Genomic DNA, 22,813 nt, shown 5'->3' on the forward strand with positions numbered 1-22,813 from the left:
TGTAATGACAAACAACTTTGAAAGATTTAGGATCAACAAAATGACCAACTGCAATTCCAGGGGACACATGATGAGACATGCCACCTACTTCCAGATTGAGGTGATGGAGTGCAGATTAAGACATTTTTTTTTTTTGGACATGGCCAGTGTGGCAGTTTTGTAGGATTGTCCATGTTTGTAACAAGGGTTTTGTTTTTCTTTCTTTCTCAATTGGCAAGAGCAAGGCGGTGAGGATGGATTTTTACAGATTAAAAAAAATAATAATAAAATTTTTAAAAGAAAGAAAACATGCTATTCTGGGCAGGCATAGATGCATCTAAGACAATAGGAAATGAAATACACATTAATAGACAATTTTTTTTCCTCTTTACCCTATTCCCTACCAGACAGCCATTCTTTATAATAAAGAATTGAACAGACAAGTTTTTTGTTTTGTGTCCCATTTTTAGCATGTAAAGGACATCATTCTGCAATCCAACCCACTATTGGAGGCCTTCGGAAATGCCAAGACTGTACGGAATAACAACTCCAGCAGATTTGTAAGTATATCCTTAAGAACTCAATCAGACAGTTCAATTAGGTTGAACTTGCTTTCTATTTCTGACATCCCTGAATTGGGTTTGTGATATCTATCCATCCCAAAGGAAAATCTGGCTTTTTAAAAATTTTCTTGGGAGGTGTCCTCCTTGATTATTTCTTCCTTTACCAGATCCGGTTGTTGGCTGGCTTCAGTCACACGTTGATTATCGTTATTTGTAGGCATTTGATTATGTAAATAAGATCATTTTCAAGATTCTCCTGAACATGAAGCCTTACTAAAAAAAAAAAGTCAGACTTCGTGAAGAGAGCAGATTGGGGCAGAAGAGAAGAATAAATCAGCCTTGATTTTTCTGCCAAAAAATTTTATACCAAAGGCTAGAACAGAGGTTCAGGCTTCACCACTGAGTCAGACTGCTTTAGCTGCCTGGAAGTTTACTTAAGGAGCACTGAAGGATGAAACTCTTCATTTACCTCAGTGTCTGGTGGAACTCAGCTCCAACAGGGTTTCGTCTCCAGTTCTTAGTATTGATTTGCCCCTGGGCTTGTTTTGCCAGATAGCTAATAAAATGCTGATAAACAGCATTTATGTAACGCTAAGTTTTGCAAAGCAATGTATGTAGGTTATCTCATTTGATGCTTACAATGACCCTGGAAGATAGATGTTATTATTATCCCCATTTTATAGATGAAGAAACAAACGGAGGAGTTGAAGTGACTTGTCCAGGATCACAACTAGTAGGTATTTGAGACTAGATTTGAACTCAGGTCTTCTAGCACTCTATCTTCTTAGTCATGGAACAATCTGTTGGATAATTGTATCTCGCATCTATAAAAGTCACTGTTACAAAGTGCTTTCCTAGGTTTCTCTTATTGGAGTCTTCCTTGATCCATTATTTTAAGCCAACAGACCCAGATGAACTATAGGGACTTGGTTGCTAGCATTAAATATTTAAAAAGCTTTCATGGGAAGAGGGAATAGACATGTTTCCCTTATCCCCAAAGGGCAGAATTAAAAGCAGTGAAGTAGAAGCTGCAAACAGGCAAATTTAGTTTTATTCCATAGTGGAATGGGTTCTTCTTTTAACCAAAGGCTGTTAAGCCACCTGTAGGAGATATTCCAGCTAGGTGACACAGAGGACTAAACCTGGAGTTAGAGGGACCTGAATTCAAACTTAGCCTTAGAAACTAAGTAGCTGTGTGACCTTGGACAAGTTATTTAGCCACTGTTGGACTCAATTCCCTGTCTCTAAAATTTGGATAATAATAGCACCTACCTTCCAGGGTCTTTGTGAGGATGAAGTGAAATAATTTATAAAGCTCTTTAAAGTGCTATGTAAATGCCAATTCATCATCATCATTAGAGGAGATTCTTAATCACCATGGTTTAGATTAGGGCTTTGAAAATCCCTTAGGATTCTGAGATTCTGTGATCTTCACTGAAACCCTGAAGTAAGTAGTGTAGGATAAAGTGAAATTAAATGACCAAATATGTAAAAAAAAAAATGCTTTACAAATGTTAAAAGTGTCATGCAAATAGGCACTTTTATTGTTATTATTATCATCCCCACTGTATAGAGAAGCCAAATGAGGCCCAGAGAGGTGACGCACCCAAGGTCACACAGTGGCAGGGCCCAAGCTCATATGAGACTCCTAACTAGAGAAGGCCATACATAGCTCTTTCTGCTACATTGTGCTGTGTCTTTCAAGTGAAGTCATCTCTGATAGAGCAGTCTCTGTTCAAAAGCATCAATGTATCGTGTTGGGGGTTAGATGGTATCTGAACTATAGTTTATTCTTGGCACTGAGGGACTATGGAAAAGCCAATGGGAGTCCTTCTGAGCCTCTTACATGAATGAATGGGACTTTTAAAGGAGAAAAATAATCTTTTTTTTTTAAATCAGTATAATGGGAAGTTTCTAACTTTAAAAGAGAGCCCTGTGAAATTCCCACACAACTCCCACATTCCCTAATGATTAATGCCTGTCAGTCTAATGACCCTTCACTCCCCTCAGCCCAATGTTATTTGAGATATTTACCTCACATCATAATGTTTCTTTTTCTGCTTGATGCCTGCACTGCATTGACGTGTAGAAAGTTCCAAGGGGGCCAGATCTGGGTTGAGGGAGGAAGTGGGGGTTGGGGTGAGAAGTGGGGAACCAGGATATAGACCAATTTCCCCCATACTGCTTTTTATGTATTATTTTATATATTTGGTAGCCTATTTAATCTTTTAAAGAAATGCTGAAACTTTACCAGGCTGCACAATTTACTTTTCTTTTCAAAACAGCCTGCCTTCCCCATAGAGGCCACCCTGGCAATAAAATTAATGAAGTAAGCCTTCTTTCCTCTTTTCCCAGTGTGTAAATTGTACTTGGCTTAGGAACGTAGCCAAGTGTCTGTGACAGTCTTGTTTGCATATTTACCCTCACACCATGCCATTTTAGGAAGAAAAGTACAAGGTATTTTTTTTCCTTGGAAAAAACCTTTAATCTTTGAAGGTTCTTCCTGAAATAATTGTAATTCATTACAACAGTCTATTGAAATGAATTTTCTTTTCTGTGTTTCTTGTTTTGTTTGGTCTTGTCCAAGATTGAAGTGAGATAAGAAGTCAGGTAGAATGAGAGGGAAGTGAGGAAGGGTAAGGTCTGATAGATGGTTGCTATCTGGATGAATTCTGAGTTGTTGGCTTTTCTTTTTGTTCTCCTCCTCCTCTCCACAATTATATGATTTTTTTTTTTTGGTGAGGCAATTGGGGTTAAGTGACTTGCCCAGGGTCACACAGCTAGTGAGTATTATGTGTCTGATGTCAGATTTGAACTCAGGTCCTCCTGACTCCGGGGCCACTGCTCTATCCACTGTGCCACCTAGCTGCTCCCCTCCATAAGTATGTGTTGAGCACTTAAAATTTTCATGGCACCGTGGTGGGTGCTGGGAAAAAAAATACAAATTTTGGTCCCTGTTCTCCAATAGCTTATAGTCTAGTTTCTGTTTAGTAGGAAGGAAAATAAATACTAAAAATTCTTTCTCTCTCTTTTATAAATTTGAGTTAGTCACTAGGAGATTAAATAGCTAACAAAACAACAGTGCTATGCTCAGGTAATTAAAGCATAATTCCATTCTCTTAGTAAGATTACCAGTACCTTTTAAAAACTAATTAGCCCAACACTTTCATTACTAAAGAGGCAGTGTTTTTGTTTTTCCTCTATCAAATATATTCTTGGATATTATTATTATTAGCTAATGTTTATATAGCACTTTAAGATTTACTATAAGTGTTTTGCTTATGTTAAAGGGCAATTCGTGTTCATTTCTTTTAAATAGAAGCAGATACAGTGGCAGTGTGGGCAAGTAGGTGGCACAGTGTATAGACCTCTGACCCTAGAGGCAGTAGGATCTGAATTCAAATGCAGCCTCAGAACTTACTAGCTTTGTGACCCTGGACAAGTCACTTAATCCCATTTACCTCAATCCTTCATCTATAAAATAAACTGGAGAAGGAAATGGCAAACCACTCTAGTATCTTTGCCAAGAAAACCCCAAAACTGGGGGTTACTTTGGTTAACTGATGGATATGATTATGGTTAATCTTGACAGATATGATATAGAAAGGGACAAAGTAAAAGAAACCCAGTTACTTAAATAAAATGTTATGCTCAGTGACTGTTTTCCCATTTTTAATGGCTTTTATCTTATCCCAAACTGAAGGGCAATATTCTTGATAATAGCCACAAAGCCTGCCAAGGAGGAATTCTGCTATCAGTTGACCAGGCTGCCAGAGTTCACCATCATCCGGGCAATGACAATCCATGATCTCCCCACCCTTTCCCTTTTTAGGATTGAAATGTCAGTGAGGAGGAATGGGGGTACATCATGTGAATAAACATAGTATATATTTGATCCAGTGAAGCTAGAAGGATATAGATCACTCATTCTAAAATGCTATGACTGGGACGAGAAAATGGGTGATTGTTTCAGAGGACAAGGTGAGGAGATCCCATGGGAGATGTGGTGGGTTGAGTGGCTAGACTTGGACTAGAAAGATTTGTGTTTGAATTCTTCCTCAGATACATATTAGCTGTGGTAACTCTTTTTGTTGTTTTTCAGGGATGTCCAACTCTGAATGACACCATTTGGCAAAGTACTGGAGTGGGTTGCCATCTCCTTCTCCAGTTCATTTTACAGATGAGGAAACTGAGACAAATAGGGTTAAGTGAGTTGCCCAGTCACATAGCTAGTAAGTGTCTGGGGCCGGACTTGAACTCAGAAAGATGAGTCTTCCTGACTTCAGACCCAGCAATCTATCTACTGCCCCACCTAGCTGTAAGTAGGCATCATTAACCCACCTCAGTTTTTTTATCTGCAAAATGATGAGGTTGGGCCTCTAAGGCCCTTTGCAGTCTTAAATCTATAATCTTATGATCCAGGAGTGGAGTAACTTGAAAAATGTATTTTTAATTAAATCAATTTCCTCAAATTATGCTGTATCATGAGCCAGTTAGGAACTCAGTATTTTTGTTCTTCCTTCAAAATAATACTTAACTTTCAAAAAAATCCAAAACAACACTTTATTGCAGGGGAAATACTTTGAAATCCAGTTTAGTCCAGGTGGAGAACCAGATGGTGGAAAGATCTCTAACTTCCTTCTAGAAAAATCCAGAGTGGTGATGAGGAATCCTGGAGAACGGAGTTTTCACATATTTTATCAGGTTAGAACATTTTTCTTTAATGAAACTTTTTCCTTTTGTTCCTGTTTCTTTCCCAGATGAATTTTGCTTGGATATCAGAGGGGTCCTAGAAGATGTAGTATGCACAAACAACAATCAGCAAATATTCTTACAAATATAAATACTCAGGGTATGCACACTTACTATAAGTGAATGGCTTTTGTTAGGCTTAGTAGAACACACAAAGGAACATAAGAAAGTCTTTGCCTTAAAGTAGCTACAAACTCTCTGAAGAGACAGAGACAGCTGTTGTTCAGTCCTGTCTGACTCCATGTGAGCCCATTTAGGGTTTCCTTTGCAGAGATTCTGGAGTGGTTTGCCATTTCCTTCTTCAGCTCATCTTTCAGATGAGAAAACCAAAGCAAACAGGGTTAAGTGGTTTGCCCAAGGTCACACAGCTAGTAAGTGTCCATGGCCAGATTTGAACTCGGAAAGATAAGTCTTCCTGATTCCAAGCCCAGCACTCTAACCACTGTGCTACCTAGCTGCCCTGACAAAATACCAACACATGAAAACTAGGTATTATTTCCAGATTTAAATTCTTCTAAATGAAAGGAAAAGAAATGTTCCAAGGCCATACATAGCTTTTTGCCAGAAGAATGATCTAGACCAGTAGGGTCAAACTCAAGTAAAAATGGGTCCACTAAACCATACATAAGGATCCCTGCAGGCTGACTATTGACATAGAAAACCACATATTAACATTATCTATATACTGTTGTGATTTTATTTAGTTTGTTAAATATTTCTCGATTGAGATTTTGATCTGATTCAGGCCACACTTGCGGGTGTTGAGGATCATGTCTTTGATCTGATCTAGACAATAACTATCATAATAAATGCTTGGGAAGAAGGCATCACAAGTGCAGAATTGGGAAACCAAGGCTAAACAGCACATATTTTGAAAGTTTAGTGCACTGCTGGCTGGGTGGTGCAGTAGGTAGAGCACTGGCCCAACTCATCATCCTGAGTTTAAATTTGGCCTCAGACATTTACTAGCTGTGTGACCCTAGGCAAGTGACTTAATCCTGTTTGCCTTGGTTTCCTTATCTGTAAAACGAGCTGGAGAAGGAAATGGCAAACCACTCTAGTACCTTTGCCAAGAAAATCCCAAATGGGGTTGCAAAGAGTAGGACAGACTGAAAGATTCAATAACAACAGTTCAATTTGCATCAGCTGCATGAGATTGCAACTGAAAATGTCAATGCCATCTTAATGTGCCTTAAGGAAATGTATTATAGTGTCCAGGAGGAAGCTGGTAGTTCCCTTGAGCTATGCCCTGTTCAGACCACTTTTGTGTTCATTCTTCAAAGACACACTACAATACATTTGTACTATGTTCAATTCTGTGTACCATATTTTTGGCAGGACGCTGATAAACTGGAGAGTGCTAAGAAAGAGGGCAAGTAGGATAGTAAAAGATCCTGAGATCATGTCATATAAGGATTAGTTGAAGGAATTGGACATGTTTAGCCTAAAGAAAAGAAGACTTAGTGGAGAAATAACAGCCATCTTCAAGTATTTGAAGGACTATCACATGAAAAAGAGAATAGGATAGTTCTGTTTGTCTTCACAGGACAGAACGAGGGGCAAAAGGTAGAAGCTGCAAAGACAAATCTCATGTTTAATGTAGGGGAAATTCTCCTAATAAATAGAGCTCTCCAAAAGTGAAATAAGTTACCTTGACTGGGTGTTAGAGATTTCTCATCACTGGATGTCTTTTAAGCAAATCTGGGATGATCACCTGTTGGATTTATCTTAGAGAGGAATCTTATTCAGGCATAGATTAGCTAGACAGCCTCCGAGAGCCCTTCCATTACTTAGATTCCGTGTAGACAATGTATCCAAGATTCAAGTGTGCATTTATCCATCATGTCATTTTTTCACTGCAGCTAATTGAAGGTGCTTCTGCAGAGCAAAAACATAGCCTTGGCATCACAAGCATGGACTATTATTACTACCTGAGCCTCTCAGGAAACTACAAAGTTGATGACATCGATGACAGGCGGGAATTTCAGGAAACATTGGTACGGATGGACACCGTGACTGAGTGGGTTCTGCTGAGTAAAATGGGACCATAGTAGCAGAGATAGCCAGCATGGCAAAGAGAGGGAAGAAGCAAATTGCCAGACATTTCAGATTTGGTCAGGCCCTTATTCTGAAGCAAATGGTTAAACAGCCTTACAAACAACCACTACCAAATATCGAAGACATAACTGATTAATTATCTGAGACATACAGAGAACAATCAGCTTTATGTATTTTGCCACATTCCTGTTCTCTATCTGATGACTAGCTTGTTAAAAATGGTAGTGAACATAGTGAGACAAACTTCATGAAAGAATGGAGAGGCTTTTATTATGTATCATTTATTGCTATATATAGTATTATACTATGCTATATATATATATATATTTATTTACTATATTGTTATTTATTATCTATTACTACTTGCCAAACACTGTGCTAAATTCTTCTAACACAAATTTTGAAGTGAAGGTAGTACCTACCCACAAGGAATTTACTATCCAAGGGAAGGAGACGCTACATAAAGGGAAGTGGTGGCCTGGGAGGGGTACTTTGGTTTAAGAAGTTCCTTGGGTGGTGAGTGGAGAAAAGATTGGCACACCTTATTCAATAGCAGTGGCTGTACCAATCTGATTATGGATTGGGAGGGACTCATACGGGAGCAGCACAGGGAGGAGGTGGCCAGGATAGAAAGTTAGCATGGCCAGCTCTGGCTTGATATAGAAGATCTTTTGAGTCACTCACCTATCTGGACTGGGAGGGCTGAGAGTTAAAAGTTAATTAGCATAATCCTTGGAACACCTATCATTGTTTCCTGCCCACACCATTATTAATTTCTTTTCTACTTTCAAAGTCCTCATATCCACCTCTAAAGCAGGGGCTCTTCACCCGGTATCCGAACATATATTTTTTTTAATATTTTGATCACTATTTCAATATAATTGATTTCTTTTGTAATCGTATGTGTTTTATTTTATGCATTTAAAGACATTATTCTGACAAGGAGTCCCTAGGCTTCACTAGACACAAAAGATTAAGAACATTCAGTGACTGAGTACCATTCCTTCTATGGTCAGGAGAGGAAGCTGAAGATGAGCTGTCTTCTTGGGGACCGACCTGAGCTCACTCACTTTGACACTCTCCCAAGAACTTCCAGATCAACCTATTAAGCCAAGTTATGTCCTTTTCTCTTAGACACCCAACACCTTTTTTCTCTCTAACCCAACCTGAAAACTGTGACTCATTGTGTTTATGGCTTATCTCTGAATGACTTGAAGAGCTGATGAGGAATATGATTTGTTTGTGTAACTCAGTACCTTTCCTTTTGTAGCATGCAATGAATGTGATCGGAATCTTTGCAGAAGAGCAGGCCCTGGTGCTCCAGATTGTAGCTGGAGTACTCCACTTGGGGAACATCAGCTTTAAAGAAGTTGGCAATTATGCTGCTGTGGAGAGCGAAGAGTGTAGGTGGCTCTAAAAATGTGATAGAATGAATGTATCCAGCTTCACTGCTCTGAAATGGCTTGCAACTTTACCTAGCAAGCACTGGAGCTCACAATTTCAATGCTGATTTTTTATTGATATCTTTTGCTTTTAACCCCCTTCATTTCCTAACATATCCCTCTCCTATACCCTACCCAGCAAGCCTTCCCTTGCAACAAAGAATGAGAAAGAAATTCAGCAAAATTAACCAACACATTAATTGAGTCTGACAGTTTATCCTGCACCTCTGCAAAGAAGGGAAGAAAGTGAATTTTTTTCTTCCTTTCTTCCAGGTCAAACATGCTTAATATTATTCATAGTGTGTTTGGCCTCTTGTTTTTGTTCTTTCCATCTGCATAATTATAATCATTGTGCATTATTTTCTTGGTTCTTCATTGGGCATCATCAGTTCATATAACTATTTCCATGTGTCTGAATTATTCATACTCATTGTGTCTTACGGAAAGGTATTATACTACTACAGTCATGGGCCACAATTTGTTTTGTCATTCCCCATTCAAAGAGTATTTATTTTGTTTCCAATTTTTTTGTCACTACATAAATGAATATTTGGCTGTATATGTGATCCTTCTTCTCTTGGGCCCCTTTTGGGCATGTGCTTTGCAGTGGCATCTCTGGGTCAAAAGATCAGATATTTTGCTTGTTTTCTCAACATGTTTATGCATTTCTTTCTAGAATGATTAGACTAATTCACAAGTTAGCAGGTTTCTAGAGGCACATTTGAGCTCTTACATGAGCTAAATCAAACTCTCTTATTATGAGGTCTTAAGGGGATTGCCCACTTTCCATTTCCCCCACCTTTGTCATACACACAAACAGCAATGCCGTTGTAGGATGAGGAAAGGGATCCAGGTCCCTGGTAACCTTGGAACATCATGGCAGAATTTCATCTCTGGATAAAAGGGTTTTCCCCCCATTAAATGTGAAAAGTAAATTGCAGAAAGAACTTTCTCTATGCCAGCAGACACACCTATGGAGATTAATCTCCCAGTGAAAACCCCAGCTTTCCACATTCACCTGCAAAGCCTGAATACAATGATAAATTCACGTTCCTTTGGAATTGATATGTGTTCATAGCTTATACTCAAAACCACCCAGAATCAATTTTGTAATGGTGGGATAAAAATCAAAGCTGCAAAGATTCTTTGCATATCCACGGATATCTTATATTCCCATTTATTGGGGAAGAAAGGTGGAGGTTTTTTAAATTTTTTATCTTATTTTATTGATACCTTTAGTTTTCACATTTAACCAATATCTGAATACATACCTTCCCCCATCCCTTACCAAGCAAGCCATCCCTTTTGCCAAAAACTTATAAAGATAGGAGGAAAAACAGTTCAGCAAAACTATCAAATACTTTAATTGTGTTTGGCAGAATATGCATTATTTCATATCTATAGTCCTCCGTCTTGGCAAAAAAAAAGTGAGAAGTACATTTTCTCAGCTCTTCTACTTTTCCAAGCATCAATGATCTTCTTCAAGGAATAACTAAAATGGTTGTTTTTGCTGTTTAGAGAAAAATGGTACTTCAGTAGAACAAAGTTACTAGTTATCTATGCTTCCAATCTATCCAAAACCATTGGGAGGCACTCCTAGGCTTTCGAATTGGAAGCTCTTGAGTTTTTTCATTTTTAAATGTTTCTGGTCTTCTTTAACATTAGACTTCCTAAGAAATAGATGACTCTTCAGTCTTGTTAGAGAACCCACATATCCCTTAACCACTCAAGAAAACATTTCTTTGCATCTCAGCATTCTTCAAGGATGATAAATTTAGAAATTTAGAAATAAATAGTATCCCACTCATTGCTGACAGTGCAGTGGAAAATTAGGCATGGAGATATTTCCATTCCAAATAAGGCTCCTTTTTTGTTTTTCTTTTTCTGATAAAGGAAGAAATACTGCTCACTTTCTGATTTCTGATATTGTCAATCTTGATAAAGTAGATATGGTATATTTCATATATAACATTTTGGGCAAGAGGTAGAAAACAAGAACATTCCTTAATTGGTCTAGTTTTTTTTCTCCCACGTAGTACACGTACATATGAACATATGCCAGCCCAGGGACACATACACATACATATATACATACATACATATAGTGCAGATAATCACACAAAAGTACTCACTGGACTCACTGATACTTGCTTTGTAACATCCAGTTTGGGGTTCATTCTGACATAAAGTGTTTTCCTTGGCTTTGTAGACTTGTTACATTAGAATCTTTTGTATCCTATTTATTCCCCAGGACAAAATAATGAGACTGCAATTATTTCTCTTGGTGTTTGAGCCAAGATGAAATGGTTTATTCCTCACTGTTGACAAGAGGAAGTGACCTCCTCAGCCAACTGGGTAAGACCCAGCATTGGCAACTACTGGTGAATTTCCCTGGCCCGAGCTGGTGGTGGGATGGCCTCGGATAATCCCATACTAATGTATCCAGCAAACTTCCTCCTAACTATCCTGTTATAGGAAGCCCTGGAGTTCTCCCAACACCACAATCTCTTGATTAACCTAGAAAAGCAAAATTCCCCTTAAAAACTGGAGATGTTTGATCCAGCTAACCTTTGACCAATGGAACCTTACGGTAATTATGTTATAAAAATTTTACATCCTTTTACCTGCATGTTTCAGAAATGGTAAGTCAACAAAAAACTGCAGGAAGCTATATCCCAATCTGATGAAACACCGTTTGGCTTAGATGAATTTGTCCCGAGTATTCCGCAAAAGTATATTTTCAAGAAAAATGGAAATAAACAATTTACCCTTAAAATTATATTGGGGAAAGGGATATGCCCTACCCTCATGATGAGAAGTAAAAGATGAAAGTATTCCTAGCTAGATGGTATAGTAGCTACAGTGCCAGGCCTGGAGTCAGGAAGACTCAAATCCAACCTCAGATACATACTAGCTCTGTGACTCTGAACAAGTCACTTAACCCTGTTTGCCTCAGTTTCCTCACCTATAAAATGAGCTGGAGAAGGAAATGGCAAGACACTCTAGTGTCTTTGCCAAGAAAACCACAAAAGGGGTCACAAAGATTTGGACACAACTGAAAAACAAACAATTCCTTTCTCCCACCCCATATTCATATGTTAGGTACACAAAATCTCCTGAAGAACCTAAAAAGTTCACATGCATCATTCTGCTTTTTATTACTTACTTACTGTTGAAACTATAAAAATTTAAGTAAAATGTAATTTTCACTGTATTTTTTAGGTGAATGATATCCTTAATTGCTTTTTCCTTATGCTAGGGAGAACTGATAAGATGCAGGTGTACCATTACTATATATTATCTCCCTAGTAATATATGTAGTATCTTATTTTTTCTACTGCTAATTTCTTCCACATTCTCCCCCCTTGTGCCTTTGGTTTACATTCTACCCTCCCTTTTCTTGATCCTGTATATTTGGGAACTTTTATCCAATTCCCAATCCAATCAGCTCCCAAGCCCCATAATTCCTAATTTCCTAATGTAATTTGGTATCTATTCCCTCCTCTCCAGTCACACTACCTAGATTATGATAATAGCTTTCTAATTTTTTTTGCCCTCCTTTATTGTGTCCTGTACCTTGCTACCAAACTAATGACTCTTACCTATTCATTCCCTGATCAAAAATTTCCATTGTACCCCCATCACCAACTTATTCAATTCCAAATTCTAGCTTGGCATTCAAAGACCCCAAAAAATCTAGCACCAGCCTACCCTTTTATATGATTCCCTTTCATAAACCTTTACCAAACTACTTGTCATACTCTGAATGTGTCTCACATTTTCCAACCTCTATGTTTTTGTTTTCAAGATTTCCTTTACCTATGCCTTCCTCCCTTTAAGTCCTTAAATGGTTATGTTAATTCTCTGTATATCTTGGATTGTAGGCTCTTAGAAGAGACAGTATATGTAGATATTTTTTCCCCAATCAAAACATTTCCTTATCCTAGGTACACTGGTTTTACTTGTGCAAAAGCTTTTAAATTGCATTTATTTTAAATAATCTATTTTACCTCTTGAGATCATCTCTATCCAAAATTTAGCTAAGAATTCTTCTCATAGTCACAGCTATTAAATTATCTGATTTCATTCTCTTCTGATTTTTAGTTGTAGGTCATTAAATATTCAGGTCATGCCCCTTTCAAGCTTATTGTAGTACACAGTCCTAATATGTTTATCTAAGCATGATGTTGGCCAAAGTGGTTTTCCTAGTGGTTCTTGTCAAAGAAGGAGTTCTTCTTCAATTGATTTATGTTCTTGTTGTATCAAAAACTGTGTTATTGAGTTAAATTGTTTTTTATTCTTTCTTCCTTCATCTATTCTATAGATCTAATTTTGTCTTTTTTAATTAGTGCAAAATAGTTTCAACAGTTACTACTTTATAATATCATTTGAACTATAGAAATGTTATTCCCCTTCATTCTTCCTTTTTTTTTTATTTCGTTACTTCCCTGGAGCTTCTAGACCTTTTGTTCCTCCAAATGGGCTATGAAATTATTTTGTCTAGTTTTATAAAGTACTCCTATGAGTAGCTTGATTGTTAAAGTACTAAGGCTGTAAATTTATATAAGACTTAAATATGTTTTGGTAGATGGACTCCTAGATATTTTATGCCTTATGTAGTTGGGAGCACTTTCAAACAACCCATCCAGGTGAAAGGTAAAATATTTTCATTTTGAAAAATAAGAAAATGTGTTTATTTCCACAGTTTTGGCCTTTCCTGCTTTTCTCTTGGGGATAAACCAAGACCGCTTAAAAGAGAAACTGACCAGTCGGCAGATGGATAGTAAATGGGGAGGCAAGTCAGAGTCTATTCATGTGACTTTGAATGTAGAGCAAGCCTGTTACACCAGAGATGCTCTTGCCAAGGCCCTGCATGCTCGAGTCTTTGATTACTTAGTAGATGTAAGTAAACACAAATTAATTTCTTTGGGGTGATTTTTTAATTCATATACAGTTTGTATTGCAAAAGTATTAAACACTCACTTTTCACTTTGAATCCCCTTTGTCCTCCCCACTCACCCTTCAACTATCACTTTTCCTCCACCCCAGTGCTTATTTCCCTGTTCACTTCCAAAATTGAGTCCTGAGGTACTTAACTCCAAACTGATATGGTTATGAATTCTGAATGGGAAATTGATCCCGTTAGGACAGAGCACTGAAAGATAAAAATAAAGTAAATGAAAGTTGTAGGCCTTTTCACTCCTAATAACTCCTAATACTTGAAACCTGTTCATAAATACCACAGTCACACACAATTTAGAGAGCTAAATTAATTTCTCAAGAGTGATTTTGATGTTGAGGCAGTTATGTTAATCAGATTATCTGGGTTACCTGCTACAAAGAGAATGAGATGGCTCCATATACCTCTCCCTGGAACATGTGATGTATGGTTCCCTTATTGGTTGTCCCTTGCTAAGTCTATAAAAAGATTAGCCACACCCAGAAATAGGAACTTCTCAAGCTGAATGCTGAGTCCTTTTATTTCATTGCGGACTTATAGCCCCTCAGATTATCAACTTGAAAAAAGAAAATAAAAATGCAAAATTCAGAAGCAATAAGTCACAAAAAGAGTCTTTCACTTCCCAAATAGGAACCATATTAACAAAGTTCTTCCTCTAAAACTGGATATTTATTTACAATCCTAGATTCCATCAGGGATACTGATCAATTATACTTCCAATGAAATCAATCCAGATGAAAATCTATTGTAATTTAAAGGACTCCACAGAAAAGATGAGCCATGCGAGAACTGGGCAACTTTCATCATAAAGAGGGCCCAGCTTTTTCCTCTTTCTTTGTATATTGGGTCACACTTGTGGTTTTTGGTTGTTGTTTTTTTTGTTTGTTTGTTTGTGGGGTTTTTTTTGGTTTTTGTTTTTAATAATTTTGCTATTTGGAGTAGCAACTTCATGTGGTGAGGAAAGAACACTAGGTTTGGAGCCAGAGAACCTGGTTGTGTAAGCTGGCTCTCATTAGATGTGTGAATTTGGCCAAGTAATTTAATTTCCTTACTTCAGTTTTCTCAATCCCAAATGAGGCCAATAACACTCTCACTATACATATCTCACAGGGCTGTGAGGAAAGTGCTTTGTAAACCTAAAAACTCTATATAAAGGCAAGGTATTACTGTTATCCTAAGAGTTTTGTGAGTCAAAAGCAGAAAGTCAAAATGAGGTCTTCTGGTGTGAAAAGAGTATTCTTGGAGAAATATTCCAGTTAACTGAAACTTTCCTATTCCACAGAGAAAGAGTGATTGGTTTGTTTTTCTGAAGGAAAAGTTGTTGACTGTAATTTTGTTGCTTATTCTTTCTTAGTCCATCAACAAAGCAATGGAGAAAGACCATGAAGAATACAACATTGGTGTCTTAGATATTTACGGCTTTGAAATATTCCAGGTGAGAGTTCACAGAGAAGGCAGGGTGAATGGTTGGGGAGAAGGCTGAAATATTTCACTGGAGTTACAAGAGATGGTTCTGGCTAATGGAAGGAAAGTGTAGATCTATTTTAATAATTTTTTCTGAGCACTCTCTGTTCTAACTTCAATAGTTTCCCATAAATACAAACAAACCTGTGAGAAATTACACATCTGATGTTTTTTGTTAAGATTCAAATGATACAGTTTTATGCTCTCCTATGGGATTGGAATGACCCCACTATCTTCCAGAAATGGCTTTTTTCAATGCTTTTACAAATAAAGTCTTAAAATATAATGTCAATTTCTTTTATCTTCCAGAAAAATGGCTTTGAACAATTTTGCATCAATTTTGTTAATGAAAAACTACAACAGATTTTTATTGAATTAACACTAAAAGCAGAACAGGTAAGTCAATATCTAGTTCCCTTCCATGGTTTTCTGCTTGGTTGATTTATTTGTTCACAAGTTAAATTGGTTGTATTTTAGAACTACTTGCTCCCTTCCCTTTCTTAAGGTTTGTCTGGAATAATGAAATGCCTCCTCAGACAATTTAGCAAAGAAGCCCAATGATACTGTCAACTTAGCCTATTAAATGGTAATGCCATCTGTTACCCTTTTTTTTTCTCTCCTTAAGCAAAGATACAGTGAGTCTGGCCTTGTGACTGACTGAGTTTTTTCTTTTTCTTTCTTTCTTTCTTTCTTTTTTTACTTTCTTTCTTTCTTTTTTTACTACTTTCTGACTCACTGTCCAAAGTGGAAAATCTAAACCTGGTTCCAGCCTCAATTGTCATTGTCTGTGGCACACACAGTGTTTGAAAGGGAAATCTTGGTTTTTCTCAGATTTGTTCCATGCCCAATTTTCCTTATAAATAAGTAAATCCATAATAGGGACAAGAATTTGAAATCTAACTTGAGGTAGTCTGTTTTAGCTTCTTCTAAAGAGTAGCAAGACTTGTTTCTCATTAAAGGAAATCAGCACCTTAGTTTAATCATGGGAATATAATATCTTTCAACAACTCACTCCTATAATTAAAAATCCTCAATGGCCTCTTACTGACTACAAGATTAAATTGAAACTCTTTGTTTTCATAACTGAGGCCTTCCATGAGTTGAATCCACATTACTTTTCTAATATCCACAAACACATAAAACCTTCACATCAGTCACTGGTCCCACCCATTTTATGTTTTTTCACCTTTAAGCTTTTCCTCATGCCACTGTCCCCTCAATCCCTTTTTTTGTCTGGCATGACACTTTCCCCCCATCCAACCTTACCCTCCTCCTGAACCAAATCTCATTCATCTTTCCAGGCCCAATTCAGACCCCATCTTTTCCATGAATCCTGTCTTCACATCAATCCAGCCTAAGTTGATCTCTGTATTTCCTCTCTGTGGGACCCATTGTCTACATTAGTACTTTTCTTATTATATCTACTTCTATTGTAGTCATCTGCTACATACAGAAGATTTTGGAAGTCATGGAATATAGTTTATATTTCTTTGTACATCTCTTCCCCATTGCAGCTAGCACACTGATTTGGTGCATAACTGGTATATAGGATTGATTGATTCAAAAAGTTAAATAGTGTTGATTTGTTCTTGTCGTTGTTTGATCTATACTTGAGTAGAAAGAATTTGGAGCTGACAAGTTTGGAGATAACAAAATTTACACTCCCTCTACTACCTAGATTCCCAAAGTGGGTGGTATTGCCCCCTGGGGGGCACTGAAATGACACAGGAGGTGGTAGTAACCTTGGTGTGCAATTGGGGGGGGTTGAATAAAAATAAGGGGTAGTTGATGCATAAGTAAAGAAGAGGAGATAAGAAATTTTTGAAAAACCATTTGTACATGTTTCATCTATTGAGCAGCAGAGTTAAAAGTTGTAGTGATTACATTATTTTCCAAATAAGCACACAAAATGCAAGTTATAACCAATCAGTGGTCAAGTCTGCTGACAGGTCTTAACAAGCAAGTATTGGCAGGTCAACTTGTGAATTATCCAGAAGTTCAGCATGCATCAGCAGGAATATATGCATGTAATGACTTGTTTATAATATGATATTATACAGTTATATGGTGCAATATTGCGTCATCAAAATTTCAATGCAGGAAAAAACCACAAATATACAATAAATTATTAAATTGAAGATGTGTCATTTTTTTAAAAAAATATTTTATATTTTTTTGAAAGGATACAAATTTCAAAAAACTGTTAAAGGGTTAAAGAAAGTAGATTTCCAGAGGGATGCAGAGTAATTTTTTTTTAAGGGGGCATAGGCCAAATAAGTTTGGGAACCTCTGCTTTAGTAGGTCCTGGGCAAAGTAGCATTTTTGAGTGAACATAATCCCACTTTCAGTTCCTTTCAACTTGCATAAATATGATTTCCATAGCCTGTATTCTTGTCTCCCACCCTATTCTTCCCAGTTATCCTAAACTTGTGGTTTAAAGTTCTCAACAGCTCTTGCTAACCTGTGTCCAGGCAGCTGATTGGATAAGGGATTTTGTTTTTCTTTTTCTTTTTCTTTTTTGCTTGTTTTGTTTTGTTTTTAGCAAGCTCACATTTCCATTTCAAAGAGGCCAGTGGTACAAGCCCAGGGAACACAACGGATACCACATTCACCTCTTTGTAAAGCCAAAATTTTTCCATACCTCTAATGTTATAATCAGCATTCATTTGATATATTAAATTCACAAAGGGTTTTAATTACTAGTCAATGAATTGTTACTGGTCTTACATCATAATTACCAACAGTGGGTTTTTTTAATGGTAACAAAGAACTACCAAGCTTCTGTTAAATTTTTTTTCTATGTGTGTATTTTTAGTCAATCAATCAACAAAGGTTTTAATAAATACCTAGGCTATAAATAAATAAATATATAGGCTAAGCATTGGAGAGACAATAACAAAATGAAAGTCACTGCCCTCAAGAAACTTGTAATCTAGCAACAACATGTGCATAAGTAAATATATAGAATATAAACAAATAATTACAAGGTAAATCTTGGGGGAGTGCATTAGCTTCTGGGGGCTTTAGGAACGGCTTCATATGGAAAGTGTCATTTGAACAGTTTTGAAGGAAAAAAAGGGGGAGGTGAGGAAGGTAGTGCATTTCAAGCAGAAGGAGAGCCATTACAAAAGATGCACAGAGATGGTAGATGGAGTCTTATATGTGAGGAATTTGTAGCATACTGTGTTCAACTCTGGGCTGTTGAAAATCTGGAGAGTGCCCAGAGGAAGCCAGACAACCAAGATAAGATAGTAAAGGAAATTGAATCCATGTTATATGAGGATTGATTGAAGGAATTAGAGATGTTTAGCTTGGAAAAGAGAAGGGAAGAGGGAGATGAAAGATGAAGTGTCATATGTGAGAAACATCAAAAAGGCCAACTACAGTGACACGCAACCAGCCTGATCTGCTTACCCAGTTATCATAAGTCACCAACAGCATCAAAGGGGATCGTGAGAATTTTGACTTCTCTCTTACAGGAGGAGTATGTGCAAGAAGGCATTAGATGGACTCCAATTGAGTACTTTAACAACAAAATCGTGTGTGACCTCATAGAGAACAAAGTTGTAAGTGTTGGGTTTGGCTACAGTTTCCCTGTTCCCAAGTTCATAGTAAAAGTTTTCTGTTTAAATAAACATGGAATTAAAATTCAAATAAAAATCAGTCTCAGAATATTGCATGTAACATTAGGTTCTGCTGATATGTTGGTTAGTTATACCAAACCTCTCTCTCTCTCTCCCTCTCTTCTCTCTGTCTCTCTATTCCCTCCAACTACCTTTTCTCTCTGTTTCTTTATCTCTCTCTTTCTCTATCTCTATCTTTTTTCTCTCTGTTTCTGTGTCTCTTCTTCTCTTTTTCTCTCAGTCTTTCTCTGGGTGTCTGGGTGTGCATCTCCTTCCCGCCCCCCTTCCTCCACTTTCTTACCCCTTTCTTCCTCCTCTCCCACTTCCCCTTTTTATTCTTTTTGACAAAAGATAGCTCTCTAAGGAGGGGTGGAGGGAGAGATATATTTGGAAACAAAAGTGATATGAGAAAAAAATTATCAATAAAAATAAATAAAATCAGTCTCTCAGATTAAGTGAGGAATAATTCAACAGAGATGAATATAAGATTTTAGCAAATTATTGTATATGTATATATGTATGTATATAGAAGTATAGTAAGATAATTTTTGAGGTAATCTGGTATTTCCTCATACAAAGACATTGTCAGTAGCTTAATCAGAGCTAGTTGTTCATCTCTGAGATACAATAACAATTTTCACATAAACTATGAGCCGGTGGTCTTAGAAGTTGCCTAGAGCATTGAGAGGTCAGGTCACTTGTTCAAGGTCATGTAACAAATATGCGTCATAGGTAGAATTTGAACCTAGGTCTTTCTGGCTTTGAGACCACTTCTCTGTCCACTGTCATATACGGGTTATTATGGTAGAAATATTTCAGAATCCCCTCTGCTTTCCTATAGTCTGACATTAGGAAGAATAGAAATAAAAATACGGATTGAATTCAATTCATCAAATTCATATCACTTTTGGGTCTGATCTCTGATTTTCTTTCTAGTTTTAGGAAGGAAATAACGTATTATCTCTTTGTGTGATTTCAGTTAAACCTAAAGCAAGTTAAATAGCTTTTCGCAGAAAAGTTTTTTTTCCCCATCATTATTCCTGTTATATGGCCCTCCTCTTTAAGGGTCATTGACTGAATTCTTATTTTAAGGGAAATGCTACCTTTCAAGATAGGAGTTGTTTATTTTCTCAAGCAAGAAACTGATACTTACACATATGTGTGTGTATATATATATAATTTTAAATTCATATTGATTTGGCCTTTTCAATTTGTCAAACTAGAATCCCCCTGGGATCATGAGCATCCTGGATGATGTCTGTGCCACAATGCATGCCGTAGGTGAGGGTGCTGATCAGACATTGCTCCAAAAACTTCAGATGCAGATTGGAACCCATGAGCACTTCAACAGCTGGAATCAAGGATTTATCATTCATCATTATGCAGGAAAGGTATGGTAAGAGGCTTTGGTTTCAGAAGGAAAGGAAAAAGTGATTTCAGCATTGACCTATTCAATTTGTTTTGCATGAAATAGTCGATAAGCATGTATTAAAAGCCTACTCTATGCCAAGCACTGTGGTAAGTGCTGGGAATGCAAAAAGGCAGAAGACAGTCCTTGCCCTCAAGGAACTGACAATGTAATGTGACTTCTTCATGTCCAGTTTGTTTAGTGGCTAGTGCATAGAGTGACTGAAATGTACCCTTTTATCAGGAGTGCCAGAGTGTGACTGAATTCAATGAAATGCTATCATCACTATAGGGCATTGAGGCACCCTCACAACAATGATTTCCTGGTCATGTGTTATTAACATCATCTTTTTAAGTAGAATAACAATACATTTTTGTGTTCCTTTTAAATTAAAAGTTGGTTGAAGGATTTAGTTTATGCTAGTTGATTTGTAAAGAAAAAAGCTCTACTGACCCATACAAATGAAATTCCCCTCTAGAGTAAAAGTCTGAGCTCATCTAGGTTCAGGTATGCAATGTTCAGCAGAACTGTCTGCTTATCATACAAGTGAGCTGATGTCATTGACGTATAGCATGTGCTCAGTCCAAAGTATGTCTGTTAAAATTAGAAAAATGCCTTCATCGATCATGAAAATGGTTTAGTATGGATTCACCAAGATACAAACCTAATTACTTATTTATTTGGGCCAGGTATCCTATGACATGGATGGCTTCTGTGAGAGGAATCGTGATGTTCTCTTCATGGATCTGATTGAACTTATGCAGAGCAGTGAGCTGTGAGTCAGAATATATGCACATGATAAAAGTTCCTGGGATTGTTGGTTTAGATCTGTTTGGGAATGGGAAGATAATCTAGTTTAACCTCAGATGAGGACACAGACACCCAAAAAGATCTTGACCTTGCAAGCTAAGGGCAAGAAGGTATAAATCAGAATTTGCACTCAGGTCCTCTGATTGAAATCTGGTTTGTTTTCCATTATACCATCCTTCCTCATGCTTGGTGGCAGGCATCTTAGTTCAACATGATTTCAAGGCTAGGTAGCAATGGAGTGTCTAAGTCAACTTTTAGAAAAACATTCTATTTGTCACTCATCTTCTCCCATGTTGCCATACACTTTTGAATGCCATTCCTACTCCAAATCTGTGCTTCTGTGATCCCGCTTAAATTATCTTTCTGAATTTCCTCTTTTTTCCCACTCATCAAAAAGTAGATGCGGCTGGAGCTCCCCTGAGCCTTTCACTGAGGCCATTGCACATGAGGGTTCTTTGTGTCTCTTTTCATTGATAGCATGGCCATCCCTGACAATGCTAGAAAATTCATCAGAGAGGTCTACATGCATCACAAGTCCAAACAGGGAGTTTTTCTGTGTGTTTAATTCTATCAAAGTGAGAGTTTTTGCTTCTTTTATTCCTTTAAGGGCCTCGTTTTCAAAGAGTGGTCAAGAAGTTTTTATATTAGTGCTTTAAGGTTGCAAAGCACTCCACATGCATAAGTTCACTAATTTGATCCTCACCACAACCCTAGGAGGTTGGCACTATTGTTATACCCATTTTATAGATGAGGAAACTGAGACTGCATGAAATGAAGTGACTTGGCTAGGATCACAAGGCTACTAATTGTATGAGGTTGGATTCAAACTCAGGTCCTCTTCGTTCCAAGTCCAGCATTCCATCCACCATAGCACAGAATATGACTGTTTATTCTCATCCAAAGTTAAGTGAATCAGAACAAGCAAATAATCTGGATAATTCCAGTAGCTCCAAGTAGCCATTTGGAAGTAATGAGAGTTTGACTCTATATCATCAAATTCACTAAACAACTGCTTTTCTCTCAATTCAAATTTGTGCATAATCAATAGCTTAAAAATGTTAAAATTTAAATGTCACAAATATTCATCTGCAGCCAGTCAGCAAGCACTTATTAAGGGCCTACTATGTGCCAGATACTACACTAAACCACTGAAAAATGTATGGCCCTCATCTACCCTTCAGATTCTATAAGATACATTACAGTCCCATTGAGTTCACTGGACTAAAGCAGAGTGGAGGGTTATACCATCAAATCAAAGCAGTTAATATATTATATTCAGGCTTTCACCTCCAGGGGATAATGAATTGCAAGGGCAAATAAAAGAGGAGAAAAGTAGGGAAACAAGTTTCACAAATCAGTTGCACATTCTAGTAATAACTGTTGCTGTATCTTAGAATTCTTTCTCACATCTATTGTTTACTATGCCCCAAGCACTGTAGCTCAAGGGATGTATCTGGATCTGTACCTGCATTGTCCCCACTGCACCTGGACAGGCTCATTCATTCTCTAGATTATCTAGAACAGAACTTCTTAAACTTTTTCCCTTTTTGGAGCCCTTTTCACACGTGTGGCCTGAGGGCGTGTGCAGTGCAAAATGCGCATGCTTTGTGTTCAGAACTAAGGCTGCTGTGAAGTAGCAATGTGACACAGGCAAGAGCTGCCAGAAACACCTTGGATTCATTATGTGTTTGATTTTTAATTAATTTTGGTTGTTACGCATTCAGAAACCTTTTACTGTTGCCACAGTTTAAGAA

General features: G+C 37.3%; 1 protein-coding gene across 1 annotated transcript in view; it reads left to right on the forward strand.

Moving 5' to 3' along the window:
- Positions 1-22,813, forward strand: part of MYO1E (myosin IE) — a 233,999-nt gene that overhangs the window by 117,489 nt on the left and 93,697 nt on the right. Inside the window, exons 6-15 of the mRNA XM_027851470.1 lie at positions 450-539; positions 5,115-5,246; positions 7,157-7,291; positions 8,623-8,755; positions 13,500-13,696; positions 15,109-15,189; positions 15,528-15,614; positions 18,698-18,784; positions 20,065-20,232; positions 20,939-21,024. Of these exons, the coding sequence (XP_027707271.1) occupies positions 450-539; positions 5,115-5,246; positions 7,157-7,291; positions 8,623-8,755; positions 13,500-13,696; positions 15,109-15,189; positions 15,528-15,614; positions 18,698-18,784; positions 20,065-20,232; positions 20,939-21,024 (1,196 nt within the window). The remainder of the gene's footprint in view (positions 1-449; positions 540-5,114; positions 5,247-7,156; positions 7,292-8,622; positions 8,756-13,499; positions 13,697-15,108; positions 15,190-15,527; positions 15,615-18,697; positions 18,785-20,064; positions 20,233-20,938; positions 21,025-22,813) is intronic.

The sequence above is a fragment of the Vombatus ursinus genome, unplaced genomic scaffold, assembly GCF_900497805.2.
Source record: "Vombatus ursinus unplaced genomic scaffold, bare-nosed wombat genome assembly UNPS02009205.1, whole genome shotgun sequence".
Taxonomy (NCBI): domain Eukaryota; kingdom Metazoa; phylum Chordata; class Mammalia; order Diprotodontia; family Vombatidae; genus Vombatus; species Vombatus ursinus.